General features: G+C 37.0%; 2 protein-coding genes across 3 annotated transcripts in view; one reads left to right on the top strand and one right to left on the bottom strand.

Moving 5' to 3' along the window:
• The window catches only part of LOC132106084 (gastrula zinc finger protein XlCGF8.2DB-like), a 55,193-nt gene extending 51,654 nt beyond the window's left edge, over positions 1-3,539 (bottom strand). Inside the window, exon 1 of the mRNA XM_059511712.1 lies at positions 3,239-3,539. Coding sequence (XP_059367695.1) covers positions 3,239-3,410 — 172 coding nt within the window. The 5' untranslated portion in view covers positions 3,411-3,539. The remainder of the gene's footprint in view (positions 1-3,238) is intronic.
• LOC132106048 (gastrula zinc finger protein XlCGF57.1-like) overlaps positions 1-15,698 on the top strand; it is a 431,800-nt gene that overhangs the window by 172,746 nt on the left and 243,356 nt on the right. The window lies entirely within an intron of this gene.

Genomic DNA, 15,698 nt, shown 5'->3' with positions numbered 1-15,698 from the left:
ATTCTCTTTTGGTTGGAGGGGTAGGGGGAAGGGGAAGGACCAGATAGCCCTTCAAACGAAGATTTTTCGGGACCACACTTAAAACGAAGGGGTATGAATTATCTCGGCAACATGGCTGCTACAGCGAACAAAAAGACACATAAATGTAAGCTTTTTTGGCATAAATAAAGATTTTAACGAAAAGTAATCATTTGTTTTATGTTACATTCAATTGTGAGTTCATATTAATGGTCATGTTACTCAAAGAAATGTTTGCAAAAAAATCGCTAATATTTGCTAACGTCATATCATTACAGACTGCATGATAGTGCCACAGCATATCTGATCAGGTCGATAACTGCCATAGCCCAATAATTAGAAATCGCTAAACCATTTTCTCAAATATTGCCTATCCGAGAGAGAGAGAGAGAGAGAGAGAGAGAGATGGAAGTTGCGTGTATTCGTGTCTGTGCGTTTATCTTTTTGGAGTAAAAACAGCGATTGTATCCTCTCGCTGCTGGAAAATATAATGTAGCGATTCAGTATTTAAACTGTATTTCAATAGTTCACGCTTACATATAATTAGCTGAGGTATGGAATGCGTATTTGGCGTGCTGTCCGGGGAAGGGCTCCGAGCTCGGGAATGGCCCGAACCTAGAGTACCCCCCCCCTTCCCCGTCTATTTATAAAGTGAACTTGAAGTGAGGAGATGGGGTGGAGGAGGGATGCTGATAAACCGTCAATGGATAGAGGTAAGTCAGCGATATTTATACTATGGGATTGATTACTTGATTATGGTCCACCTGTGTTGATTAGGCTAAGTATCTGACGCGCTCCTCCCGAATCTTATTAATAAAATTACATTTAATATAAGCCGTGGGGCAGCGTTGACAAGTTTATTTTCTGTGTGTGTGTGTGTCAGTAAGCAGCAGCTCATTAATACAGAACGATAATTAAAGGCTCTAATGCACACTAGCACACCAGTGTATTGTAAGAGCTAGACGACGAATGATGGCGTGTGACGTCATGGTAGTGGTGTCCCAATCCTTAGGGGAATATTTTCTCCCCTTCCCCCTGACACTCTGTTTCAAGGGACAAGGAGAAGGGGTATAAAATAGAATTGGGATTGGGCCTAAGTGTTGGCAATGGAAATGTGTACTTGTCACTAAAAATATATGATATATTTATGATATATACATATATATATATATATATATATATATGATATTAACTTAATCTCCCCCCCCCTCCCCGGTCCCCGGTCCCCGGTCCCCAAACACCACACCACCGGAAATAGAATCTAATTCTGTGGGAAACTGTCTTCAGTTTCGGTCACAGCGACTATTAAATGCTGTTCTGAATCCCGAGATTATTTATTTACAAATAAACTCTGATAATGACACGTGTGGTATAAAAGCTTTGTCTATTAGAGGAATAAAAGGTTAACTGGAAAATGTTAGATTGTGACCATGCCTCTGGATGCCGTTCACAGACTTCATTTATGTGGCTTTGTTCTGGTTTGCCAGTTGGTCATGAATTTCCACAAATTCAATAACATTTAGGCATTGTTTCTTTACCTAAATCCTCACAGTCTGACCCTCTCATTTCACAGGTTTATTTTATTATCTTTCACTTTTAATCACATCTCTTACTGTGGTAAGAATGGGAAGGGAAATTAAAACTCATACATTATGAATTTGTTTTGATTTATTAATTTGTTACCTTATTTCAGTTTAATCATAGGTTATTTAGGGAACAAAATTAATGAAACATGGACAGTTGCCACAAAATAAGTCGTAGGAACGAATTTACTAATTGTAGGATAGCCTTTCTGTACTGTGTCCCGCAGCCCTGCAAAGCGTACATTATGAAATATGATTTCTATTACTTTGCATGTTGAAGAACTTTTGTGTTGTTTCTACTGTAATGTACTTTTAAAGTTTAAGTCACATTAAAAGCTTAATTTGTACATTAATGAATGATGATGCATTTATATACGCTTACCGTCACTCACAGCCGCTCACACGTGTTGAATGTGCATGCAAATTAAATCGGTTATCAGACCATCGTCAGCTTTAATCGAATGCATCTCATTGACAATTAAATCAATCATCAATTAAGCATTGGCATCCCTAATTTATATAATTTAAACCAATCTTTGAATAACTACTGATCTACTTTCAAAGACCTGGCTAACTTAGTTTAATCTTTCATTTATAGTCAAATATGCAATGCTGTTTTAAATTTGATTACTTTATTCAATTTCTGTACCTAAAAACCAATGCTAGACCTCACTAAATAAAATAAAAATACTGTTTATTTTATTTTTATCTTTATTGTATTTGTTTGTGCTCTTGCTCATAGTTAGATTTTTTTTTAAAGTATATTTTCTCCTTTGTGGGATTACAAATTTCTAAAATGTTAAATTTAGGTTCCAATATAATAGTAGACTTTTTGGGATAATGAAGCTGACATCCAAGAAGCTCAAATCAAGACAATCAAGTGTCTGAGACATTAACCTTTTGTCTTCATGCACTTCCTGACTATTGGGCAAGGTCCCAAGATAAAGGTGCCTGCTAAACTCGAGGCACAGCTGTGCCTTTGTTTCTATGATAATGTGAAGGTATGGGTGATACTATCAGGCACCTCTGTATTTAAATGACACCGTTTTGCTGACAAGATCAAATATGGGAAAATGGCCAGTATCAGGCTGATCCCTGTATTGCATTTGCATGCTTTGTTTAGGTTGTCTCCACCTCTGTGTATCCCACCCCCTTAAAATGTATAAAAACTACAATGTCTTAAGGACAATTTAGACTTTTGATGACTACAGCGCTACGCAGAGCGTTCTCAATAAAGAATCCTGCTGAAGATTACCCAAGAGTCTCCTGGTCTTCGTTTCTGAGTTACCAACACCTTAAACATAGCACATACTAAAACTGTGACCTGAAAACCGTGAAATAAACCAAACCATGAAAAAGTTGAACCATGCCACCCCTATGATCTACTTACCTGCATGTAGAGATCTTGGATGTATCAGACATAAGTTTATTTGTGAGCACTTTTCTTCTATGTTTTGTTTTTGTATATTCAGTTTTGTTTATGATGCTGTTGTGTTGAAGACCCGGTGTTCCTTATTTTGCTTCGCTAAAGGTGGCCACCCCAAAACGTTGCAAAAATCATATGACGTTTTTCTAAACCCTTTCTGTAGAGCTGGAGATTTTAATGAGCGAGTTCAGCTTTGATAATAAAAACCAACCTGTTTGTTCCTCAGTATCTTCATGATTGAGACTGAATGTTTCTTCAATCTTCATGTCTTCACTCTCCTCTTTAATAAACTCCATCTTTGTTTGTTCCTCAGTGTCTTCATGATTGACTCTGAATGTTTCTTCAATCTTCATGTCTTCACTCTCCTCTTTAATAAATGTCATCTTTATAAAAGTGTGTTACAAGGATCTGTAAAATATTAAATCAAAGATTCCTTAAGTTATGAACATCATAGATTTTATATAAAGAAGTGTGGAGTGCTCTCAATTCCCTATTAACTACAAAGCATTTATGATATTTCCAGTTAAAGGAACACTTTCCAAATTTTACAACTCCCCAAGAGTTACATAGTTGAGTTTTATCGTTTTTCAAATCCATTCAGCCGATCTCCTGGTCTGGTGGTAGTATTTTTAGCTTAGCTTGGCATAGATAATTAAATTTGATTAGACCGTTAGCATCTCGCTCAAAAATGATCAAAAAGTTTTGATAACTATACTCTCATTCCAGTGTAATAATCAAGGAACTTGATGCCATACAATGGGTGCAGCAGGCAGAATATTACACAGCGCCAGACTATTTTCAGGTGCTGTGTCATATCACTGCGCCTGCTGCATCCAGAGTACGGCAGCTAAGTTCCTTGATTATTACGTTGGGGAAAATATCTTATTGCGATTTTTCTGACAGATATTGTGATTGTGATTTAATTTTGTAGTCAAGCTTCAGCTCAACATTCTCTGGCAGATGCAGTGTGCCTTTCTACCCATTAAATGGTTAGCTTACTGTCGTTTATAAAAGTGTTATTGACCCTTTTTTTAAAAGTGTAAAATATTTTTTAGAAACTGTTTATATAAAATCTGTTCACATAAATGTTCTAGTTGTCCCACAAATAACCACATATTCATAGGTTGCATTAGGGATGCACCAAATATAAATAAAAAAAATGTATTAGGTCGAAAATAGCAAACTAAATAAAAAAATACATTTAAAAAGTATCCAAGACATATAGTAAACCCATACAATACATCACATAAGCAACCACAAATACCACCTTTCACCCAAATGCTTCCTTAAAATAATACGTTTTAAGTAAAGATTTAAACATTTTCAAGGATGGTGCATTTCTAATTTCGGAAGGCTGAGAATTCCATAACTTTGAGGTAACTGAAGAGAACGCCCTATCACCCATTGTTTTTAGGTGAGTTACCGGAACAACTAAAAGACCAGCGTCGGCCGAGTGAAGATTACGTGTTGGAATGTAGGGTATTAAAAGTTCAGACAGATATTGAGGAGCAAGTCCATTTAATGCCTTGTAGGTCAACATAAGAATCTTAAAATCAACACACATTGGCTACCTGTCAAATTTTAAGGTCTCTAAAATAGGTTTTATATGATCTCTTTGTCTTGTCCTAGTCAGAATACGTGCAGCAGAGTTTTGTACCCACTGAAGTTTGTTCAAAATAAATTGATGCTCCTGCTAACAAGGCATTGCAATAATCAATTCTAGAGAAAACCAGAGTATTGATTAATTTTTCAGCTACAGAAAAAGGCAGCATGGACCGTAATCTGGATATATTTCTGAGATGAAAAAAGAAACTTTAACAGTATTACATACATGAAGATCAAATGTTAAATTAGAATCAAAAATTACACCCAGGTTTTTTTATTTAGATTGGAACTGTACAACAGAGCCATCCACATGCAAGGCTATGGATTTCACACTGCGTAACTGGTGAGGCGAACCGATAAGCAACACTTCTGTCTTATCACGATTTAGACAGAAAATTAACAGACATCCAATTTTTGATAACTGATACAGTTAGAAAGATGTGAAGCAGCCACATTTACATCAGATTTTGAGTGAATATATTTGGGTGTCATCAGCATAAAAATGAAAATCAAGACTAAGAGACCTCAAAAGTTGGCCAAGTGGAAAAATATAAAGACTAAAAAGTAAAGGACCTAAAATTTAACCCTGAGGTACACCATATTTTACCACGCCAACCTCAGATCTGCAGCCACCCAGCACAACGAATTGTTTGCAATCTGAGAGATAAGACTTAAACCAACTCAGAGCAGAGTCCGATACACCAATACAGACTTTAGGCGAGAAAGTAAGGTACAATGATCAATAGTGTCAAAAGCGGCACTGAGATCAAGCAAAATCAGTATTGACAAGCATCCTGAATCGGAAGCCATCAAGAAGTCATTTGTTTACTTTAACTAATGCTGTCTCAGTGCTATGCATTTTACGGAAGCCACATTGGTTCATAGAGGTTATTTACAGAAAGATGAGAGAGCAATTGTGATGTAACAACACGTTCTAAGATTTTAGCCATAAAAGGTAGATTAGAGATGGGACAAACATTTGTTAAGATTCTCAAAGTCACGGCTATTTGTTTTTGGAACAGTGGTTACAGCAGCAATTTTAAGTGCTGTTGGCACAACACCAGAAGACAGAGAGTCATTTATAATACTCAAAACAGCCAGACACGATGAAGAAAAGCATGACTGAAACAACCTAGATGGTATGGGATCAACATTTGAGGTGGTAGCTTTCATTTTTTAATTTTTATTTAGCACAGTGGCTAAATTAACAGACGCCACCTGATTCAAATATGCCACCAAAGTTTAATAGTAATGACTTATGAATTTCTTCACTGATAAAATAGATAACATTAGAAATACAATAGCGAATGTAGATTCTACAGCGTCTAACACTTCAGTTTCATCCATCGCACCCAAAGATAAACTGCAGTGCTTTACAAATATAGGATAGGAAGAGCTAAATAAACTTATCACTATATCTAAACCAACAACATGTTTATTAGATCCTGTACCCACTAAATTACTAAAAGAGTTGTTACCTGTAGCCGAAGAACCACTTCTCAATATCATTAACTCGTCGTTATCTTGAGGTCACATCCCAAAACCATTCAAGCTGGCGGTTATCAAGCCTCTTATTAAGAAACCAAAACTAGATCCTAGTGTACTGGCAAATTATAGGCCTATTTCAAATCTTCCATTTATGTCTAAAATTTTAGAAAAAGTTGTGTCTGCTCAATTGAGCACCTTCCTGCACAAAAATTATCTGTATGAAGAATTTCAGTCAGGTTTCAGGCCCCACCATAGCACAGAAACTGCGCTTGTTAAAATTACAAATGACCTGCTTCTTGTGTCAGATCAAGGCTGCATCTCATTGCTAGTTTTACTTGCTGCGTTGGACACCATAGATCATGACATACTCATAGATCGATTACAAACCTATACAGGTATTCAAGGGCGGGCTCTAAGATGGTTTAGATCCTACCTGTCCGATCGCTACCATTTTGTTTACTTAAATGGGGTGTCATCTCATTTATCGTCAGTAAAATATGGAGTGCCACAAGGATCCGTCCTAGGTCCCCTTCTATTTTCAATATACATGTTGCCCCTTGGTAATATTATTAGAAAATACAGAATTAGCTTTCGCTGTTATGCTGATGATACTCAGCTACATATCTCAACGAGACCAGATGAAACTTCCCAATTATCTAAGCTAACAGTGTGTGTTAAAAATGTAAAAGATTGGATGACAAATAATTTTCTCCAATTAAATTCGGATAAGACAGAGATATTAATTATTGGACCAGAAAAAAACTATACAGAATCTTGTAGATTACAATCTGCAACTAGACAGATGCACTGTTACTTCCTCTACAGTCAAAAATCTGGGTGTTATATTAGACAGCAATCTGTCTTTTGAAAATCATATTTCCCATGTTACAAAAACTGCATTCTTCCATCTTAGAAACATTGCCAAGCTACGAAACATGTTATCTGTTTCTGATGCAGAAAAGCTAGCTCATGCATTCATGACCTCTAGAGTGGACTATTGTAATGCACTTCTAGGTGGTTGTCCTGCTTCTTCAATAAACAAGCTACAGGTAGTCCAAAATGCAGCAGCTAGAGTTCTTACCAGGTCAAGAAAATATGATCATATTACCCCAATTTTACAGTCTCTGCACTGGCTACCTATTAAGTTCCGTATCAGTTACAAATTATCATTACTTACCTATAAGGCCCTAAATGGTTTAGCTCCTGCGTACCTAACTAGCCTTCTACCACGTTACAATCCATCACGCTCCCTAAGGTCACAAAACGCTGGACTTTTGGTAGTTCCTAGGATAGCAAAGTCCACTAAAGGAGGTAGAGCTTTCTCACATTTGGCTCCCAAACTCTGGAATAGCCTTCCTGATAATGTTCGGGGTTCAGACACACTCTCTCTGTTTAAATCTAAATTGAAAACGCACATCTTTCGCCTAGCATTCAAATAAATGTATCTCTTAAATTGTGAGTGTAGTTGCATCTTATCAAATGTGCATTCTTATTCATTAGCTTGGGTTAAACTAATTAATTTTACTTTGTTGGAACAGCATCTATGCTAATGATGTCTCTATGTTTCTATGTTTTGTATGCAACTAGGATTTACACAAGCTCCAGTCTGGATCCAGAACACCTGAGAAGAGATGATGCTGACCCTCAGAGGACCTCAGATGATGCTAACCCTAAATCAACAAACAGAACTAACAAGTATTGCTACAAGTGTGACTGCATCATATAATAATTATTAATTAATAATATTTATAATGTTCATCGTCTGGCTGACTACGTCTTGTATTAATTTTTCTAAAAATCCTGTCAAACGTGCACAAACTGACAGTCACCAATTATAAGCTTTACAAATCGTTACAAATCAACTTTACAGAAAATTATGTTTTGTAAAAGCGCTATACAAATAAACTTGAATTAAAACCACATTACACAGGGATTGAGCATCTAACGTGGAGAATTCTGAAAAATAAACACCAGAGAATTCCATATTATTTAATTTTGGGGTAACATGTATTTGTAGTAATAATCTGATCTCTCATCCCCTCAATCTTATTACCAAAAAACACAAGAAACCTGTTACATTGAACAGAAGCAGAAATATTGGAAATATTATTTCGGTTTAAAAGATTGTTGATTGAATTAAACAATTTTTTAGGGTTATCTTGATTACTAATACAGCAAACATGTCGGCAGTGTAAAAGTATTTTTAAACTATCAGATAAAGATGCAGAAATCTTTACAAGGACAAAGCACGAGGAAAAACTGCGCTGAACTTGTTACTCATCAGTCTCAGTTACTTTTTTGAATATTCTAAAGGAATGTGACAATGTTATACTTGTGACAAACATCTTCCCAAATTCGTAATGAGAACTAGGGCCGTGCGATTAATCTAAATCGAACTGCAAACGCGATTTGAGACGTTGTAATATGCTAATCGCAAAAGCCTGCGATGTGAATGCTGTTCCAGAGCATATGCATGACTGCCAGCTTTGAGCGACAGTCTTACTAACCAATAGAGTGAGCGCACCTCCGTTCTCCCATATTAGCACTGTTCAAGACAACTGCTTCTCATACTTGCTCCTCTCTTCCTCATGTGGTGTGAATCCCGCGTCATGGACGAGCCGTTCACACTTGCCACACTCACGCAGCCTGTTTCATAACGCTTGGTGATATTCACGCGTGGCCCTGCACTGCAAATCTCCAAGAGCTCATCTAGCAGTATGGATGAGGTTTGATGCATGCGCGCAACTTGCGTCGACTCGCGCCTGGCTTTGCGTTTAAAATGAATGTAAATTCTGTCTAACTGCTTACTAATTTCACTTGGATAAAATGAATAATTGAGAAAATTTTATGCTTTATTTATAAAAATTAAACAAATCTTTCCAGTGAAATTCAGTAATTACTACTATTGAAGACACATCGGATCTTGCACCACGAGATCTCGTCACATCCCTAGTAGGAATGAATAGTCTTTCTGTCCTATGTCCCGCAGCCCTTCAAACCCCACAATGTGAAACAATTATCTGCTGAAATTACTTAGTTACTACATTTCTATTGCTTTCCATGTTGAGTAACTTTTGTGTTTCTATTTTAATGTACTTTAAAAGTTTAAATTACATTAAAAGCTTAATTTGAACATTCTGAATGAAGCATTTATTTACCGTCACCATCACTCACAGCCTCTTGCACATATTGAGTGTGCATGAACCGCACACAGCTGAACAATAAATCGGTTAACAGACCAGATTTAATCGATTGCATCTCTTATCTACAATTAATCAATCATTGATTAATCGTTGACTTCCCTAGTTATCACGGCCACCGTCACAGCCCTATGCAATGGTTTGAGTTAAAAATCTGTTTGTGTTCTGCTGAAAAAACAAAGTAAGCTACATCTTGGATGTCCTGGGGGTAAGTAGATAAACATCACATTTTCATTTTCGGGTGAACTATCCCTTTAAAATAGCTTGAACGCCTACACTCAGTCACACACCAGCCAGCCTTGAGCCAGTGGCTCCTGATCCAATAATGGCGCTTTTCCACTGCATGGTACGGTTCACTTTTGGGGTTTTTTCCACTGGGTACAGTACCTGGTATTTGGTTCACTGCAGTGTATATCTATAATTATTAGGAGTGATGGGAAACCGAGGCTTTCTGAAACGTTTGAGGCTTTCATGAAATTGTGCCAGAAAACGGTTCATTACTCAAAGCTTTTAACACGGTTTAACACATCTGGTGGTCGGACTTGTTTTCTCCACCATTTCTGACAAATCACCGCGGAGCGGAGAAGCATGCGACCAAACAAAGCTTCGGACGTCTGTGACATTCAAGAGTGGAATTATTCTGGGATCAATACAATGTCTAATCTGATATAATCTCATCTAAATTAATTTGTCCTGATGAGATCACAACTCGTGTCATTTATAGCTCGGTCAACAGATTCACAAATTAACCAATAATATAAAACACTCATTGATCATAAAACACTGACGTGGGTAGATCACTTTGTTAAATACTTTTGCTGAAGCATTGTCTGTTTTCTTGCAGTTCTTTTAGTTTTAAAAAGGCTTACATTTTACAATATTAATCCTTAAATCAAAAAGTCAACAACTGAACTGATTGGGTCTTGATTACAACAATTAACGTTAGCATGTTATTTCAGCCATACTGATGTCTAGAGAGAAATACATTTTACCTGTCCCACGTTCTGTGGAATAAAGTCCTGATAAATGTATTACAGAATCTGCTTTCTGTCTAAACAAAAGGAAACTTTAACTTTAATAGTTCCTATAATAATGTGTTAAATTACCCACCATATTCCTGCCTAAATTTAACATCTGCTCTTGATAAAATATTAAACACTAACTTTTATGCTTAACATGAACAAGAAAAAAAAAATTCATTTAAAATATGAAATGTCATAAAAACCATTAAATTTAACCTTCTCATGCATGTCAACACATCGTTACAACACTAATTTTATGTTTTAAAACAAATTATAAGTGAACTGTTTGTGTTTCTTAAACAATTGCTTCAATTAGGCCATCCTTAAAAATATTTTGGTTTGCAGTAACAGAAGAAATAAAAAAAAAGGGTCGGTAGGTAGGTCTATTTATTTATTTATTTTTTTTAACGTTTCAATGTAAAAGGAAAAAAAAAGTACAATTTTGGTGATGACGTAGGTATGAATTTTGTGGAAAAAAATCCTGTTTGATTTGAGTGAAAAGTGTTCATTGAATTGATTGTAAAATCGATTTTGCATGTCTAAAGTTTTATACGGCAAATAACACCAAATATAGGTAAATCCACGGTCAACAGGCAGGAGGAATGTAAAGGTTCAATATATCGGTAAAGACCAATATTTCTGATGATTTATTGGCATGAAGTTATGTGCACAATGACAAACAGGAGTGCAACATTCTTGAAAAACAATAAGCAGAGTGGACTGCCATAATCCAAAACATTTACTGCAGGCTTCAACATGGCTGTGTTTACGATTAGAAATGTCAACAACAACAACCAAAATCGCATACGTAGGCGAATCTGTATCTGTATGCATGAGACTGTCTGAAGAATTCACATTTCTCTTGTAAAAACATTGTGCACAAGTATTATTTGCTGTTATGCGTGTGTGTCCGAAGCTGCAGTTGCTGTGTGACGCATGTTCAAAAAAAAGAAAACAGGATGCGCTCCGAGTAGGGTTGGGAATCGTTAGAAATTTTCCGGTTCCGGTTCCACCTAACGGTTCCGGTTCTGATTCCGGTTCCATTAAAATCAGTAAACAATTATTAAGAAATAGTGGTGAGGAAAAATGCACAATACTCAACTACTCAATGCTCAATACTGTTTATTACTTCCTTTCAACTTAATTTAAAGGTTGGCAATGTCAAAATGCAACATATATTACAGTGTACAGATCTTCATAGGGTGGGTTGGGTATTTTTAGAAATTTTTCGGTTCAGCTTCTGGTTCCATTTAAATGAACTATTATTATGTTGTTGTTTTTTTACTATTTTACCTTCACTGAATGTAGCATTGCTGGAAGGTAGTAAGTAATGTTGAGTAATGCTAGTCCATCAATCAGCATGTGTTTCAAAGTTGATGTTTTTTACACTATCAATAAGGTTTTGCTTTTCAAGCAGGCATAAGCTTGTTGGCCAAATAGTCCCTTGAGGGCTGAGACACTTGTTAATTTCCCTTAATTAATGAAATATAAACGGTTAAACTTAAACATGTATACACACTCTCCATAAAGTCCCTATTTTACAAATAATAATGCAGTCAGGAGATGGTGTGATGCAATGAGTAGTTTCCACATTTTTAAACATTTAAAATGCATTAAAATAAATATTTTCTATCACTTTGCTTATCACTCTTGAAATAACCTGTACACTAAATAATCTTACCCTCATACTTGCATAACAATATCAGTCTATTTATTTAGTGGTCCAAGTTGAAGCCAGTATGTATATTAATGACAATATGGGACAAATATAATGTCATTTAGTGGCGGCAGGTGCAGTGCGCTGCCGTTAGATGTACAGTCAGACAAAACGATGTGCACAGTTATCAAAGGCGCGAGTGCACATACAGTCGTGGGAAACAATGTGTTCGGCAATTAAAGACGGGACAACGCAATGAGTCTGTGGAATGCGCGTTATTGGAATCAATGTGCGCAGTAATTAAAGAGCCAGGGAGGCGTGTCTGTTATTCGGTTCGTGACATCCTTTACGGCAGCGGTTCTCAATTCCAGTCCTCGCGCCCCACTGCTCTGCATATTTTGCACGTTTCTCTTTGTTAACACACCTGATTCAGATAATCAGCTTGTTAGAAATGAACTCTGTGCATGAACTACTCCCTGAGCAGGGGAAATCTGTTGAAGTTGACCTCACATCGAATCATTCATTCACTGATTTGTGCTGTGCAGCGTCTTTAAACATGGACAACTGTGACATCATATACCTCTGTAAATCAATACAATTTAAATTCACATCTTGCATACTTCAATGCACTTTGATTGGAACATATAGCTACGTTCGCTTCGAACTGGAATCATGGCTGAATATCCTGTGATGTCCACTTCGCAGGGCACTTATGTTCGAATAGAACAAATGTCTGAAGCTCTAAGAGAAACGTTCAAAATGTGCAGAGCAGTGGGGCGCGAGGACTGCAATTGAGAACCGCTGCTTTACGGGAAACGCCGAATATATTCAGAACACCGACGCAAAGCTGCTCACAGCGCTTGGTCACGTGTTGCACCAGAACCGTTTTCGGAACCGAAACTTAGAAATTGCTCACGGTTCCGGCTCTTTTCAAAGAACAAAACCGGTTCTGAATAAGAACCGGTTTTCGCTTCCCATCCCTAGCTCCGAGAGAAAGCAGTTAAAATCAATTTCCTATTTTCGTTTTCGAAACTTGTGTTGGTTGGTCCAATCGATTTGTGCAATAGATTTTCGAACATAAAGTGACAGTCGACGCGGTCACGGTTTTAGACTAGACGGGAGAAGGGATGGGAAAAGATCTGGGCACAGTTTTTCCAGAACTTCGTGCCAAGCTAAATCGGTGTCGAGCTGTTTTAATTAATTCTTTAGATGTATTATGGTGCCCGAACCCGTATGACTCTGAAGCCATCATTACCAAGCGCGAACCGTTGACTCAACAGTGAATGACAGTATGAGACGAAGAGAACGCGCAGCCCATAGTGAGACATCCGTTAACCAATAGTATAAACATAGATGACGTCACAGGGTTTTTTTATTTTAAAGAAAGAACGTAGCCTAGGTTTGTATGTAGGCCTAGGCAATTTATATATTTACAATACTTAAAGATATAATATATATATATATATATATATATATATATATATATATATATATATATATATATATATAAAATTTAAAGTATATATAATTAATATTATTTTATTGCTTTTCTATTAGTTGTTTGAGGAGTAAGGTTTTAGAAATCTGCATTTGATCCATTCCAGAAATTACAAATCTGAGTATATTTTGATATTGTACATTTAGAATACTTCGGGGTCTCTGCCAGTTTCATGTTTTAAAGAAACTTGTTCCCCGTACAATTTTTGCTGAATGGAAAGCAAAAACTTTGAAGCTCTACATCTCAAAACTGAGTATCATTTGTGACAGCACTAAATACACAAAGAAAACAAAAATAACAATTTGTCTCCTCTGTTGTGAGAATCTGAGTTGAACACAGGCAGTTTATGGCGCTTTTCCACTACACAGTACCAGCTCGCCTCGGCTCACCTCGACTTGGCTCTGTTTGGTTTTCCACTGTGTAAAAGTTGTACCTGTACCGGTTTCCAGGTACTTTTTTTCGTACCACCTCCGGCGAGGTTCCAAGCGAGCTGAGGCGATACTATAATGTGACGTGAAAATTTAACACAGTCTGATTGGTCAGAGAGAATCGTCACTATTCACTGCGTCATCATTACACGCGCCAGCAATAGTATCCAGATAGTTTTTTCAGCAGTGTTTCGTTTTGCTGCCCTCAGCCTCTCCTGAAACAACGTTTGTCTTCTTGCTGTGATAAACAGCCACATCCCGAGGATCAAAAACAACATGCACTCGATTTCCTCCATTGTCCTGTGTGTGTGGGTAGCGGGTGTGTGTCGCGTAGAAGATTACGTCACGGCAGTTTACTGCAGCGTCGCTATGACAACCAGGTACTATTGTGGAGGTACTATCTGCAATGGAAAACGGAGCGAAAAGCGAGCCGAGGCGAGTCGAGCTGGTACTGATAATGGAAAAGCGCCATTACACTCTTATGTGTCAGTCGTGCCACAAGGATACGTTTTATATGTGTATTTATGCTTTAATTTGAACAAAAACAAACACAGAAGACAAATTGTTCAATAAAGTTGTTACTTTTGTTTTCTTCGTGTACAAAAAGTATTCTAGTTGCTTCATAAACTTCAGAACCACTGATGGCAGATGGACTATTCTGAGGATGTTTTCCATTCTTTTCTTGACTTTGACACTGTTATTTATTTGTCTGTCTATGGGACAGTCACAAGCCTCCTGGTTTTCATCCAAAACATCTTAAACTGTGTTCTGAAGCTTTTACAGGTTCGGATCGACATGGGGGTAGGAGATTAATGACAAAACTTTTCATTTAGGGGTGGAGTGTCCCTTTATTCACCCTTATGTCTTTCCAAACAGTAAAACCTTTGTTTTTATCTTCGCAACACAAATTACGATGTTTTTGATCAATTCCGAAAAGCTCTCTGACCCTCCACAGACAGCAAGATATTACCACGATCAAGGCACAGAAACATGGCAAAAGGACATCGGTAAAATAAATAATAAATCAGGTTAGACATTTCTCCTTTCTCTGTCCGTTGGTCTCCGCCATGTTTGTAGTTTTTAAACTCATGTTAAGCGTGTTTGTAGTTCTAATCGAGTCCTCGTCCACCGCATTGTTACAGCGTGCATCGATCTGCGCTATGTATTTTAATCACGAGCAGCAGACCAGCCGGAAAACTAGGCATACTTTTCAACACATTAGGCTTTGGGTCACAATAATTATATTTTCGAATACTCAGACGGACAGATGTTTTTTCAAACATTTGAATAAAAGCACTCACCTTTCTTCAGTCGAATCACAGACACGTGAGCTTCTTCTTCTTTCAGGTTTAATCGCGGTTGGCAGCTCATCTGAAAGGCGCATTACCGCCCCCTACTAAACTGGAGTTAGAATATTAAAATTACATCAAATGAAGTGGAAAAAAAACATCCTATTAAATTAATTCACTTAACCCAGTGTTTTTCAAAAATAAAATTAATAAATTGTGTATTCCCTCAGACGCTTTCCCTAATAAATGCTTAAAGTGTCATGCTTTGTTCATTTATTTGTGCCTTAAATTCTGCCCTATCTTCTTCATACTTTTTGCAGTCTAACAGTATATGCTTCACTTCATAATCCAGTGGGATGCTGTTAGATTATATTCGCTTGATTGAGCCATATTTGGCATTTAATCTGTTATCCTCACACATGGTATGTGAGAAGAAGAGTGGATGTTTTACGAAATTCATTACCTATTTCTAAATTCCGAAATA

This window comes from Carassius carassius, chromosome 26 (genome assembly GCF_963082965.1).
Source record: "Carassius carassius chromosome 26, fCarCar2.1, whole genome shotgun sequence".
In the NCBI taxonomy this organism is placed as follows: Eukaryota; Metazoa; Chordata; class Actinopteri; order Cypriniformes; family Cyprinidae; genus Carassius; species Carassius carassius.
The sequence above is the reverse complement of the archived record's forward strand: the minus strand, read 5'-3'. Positions and strand labels throughout refer to the sequence as shown.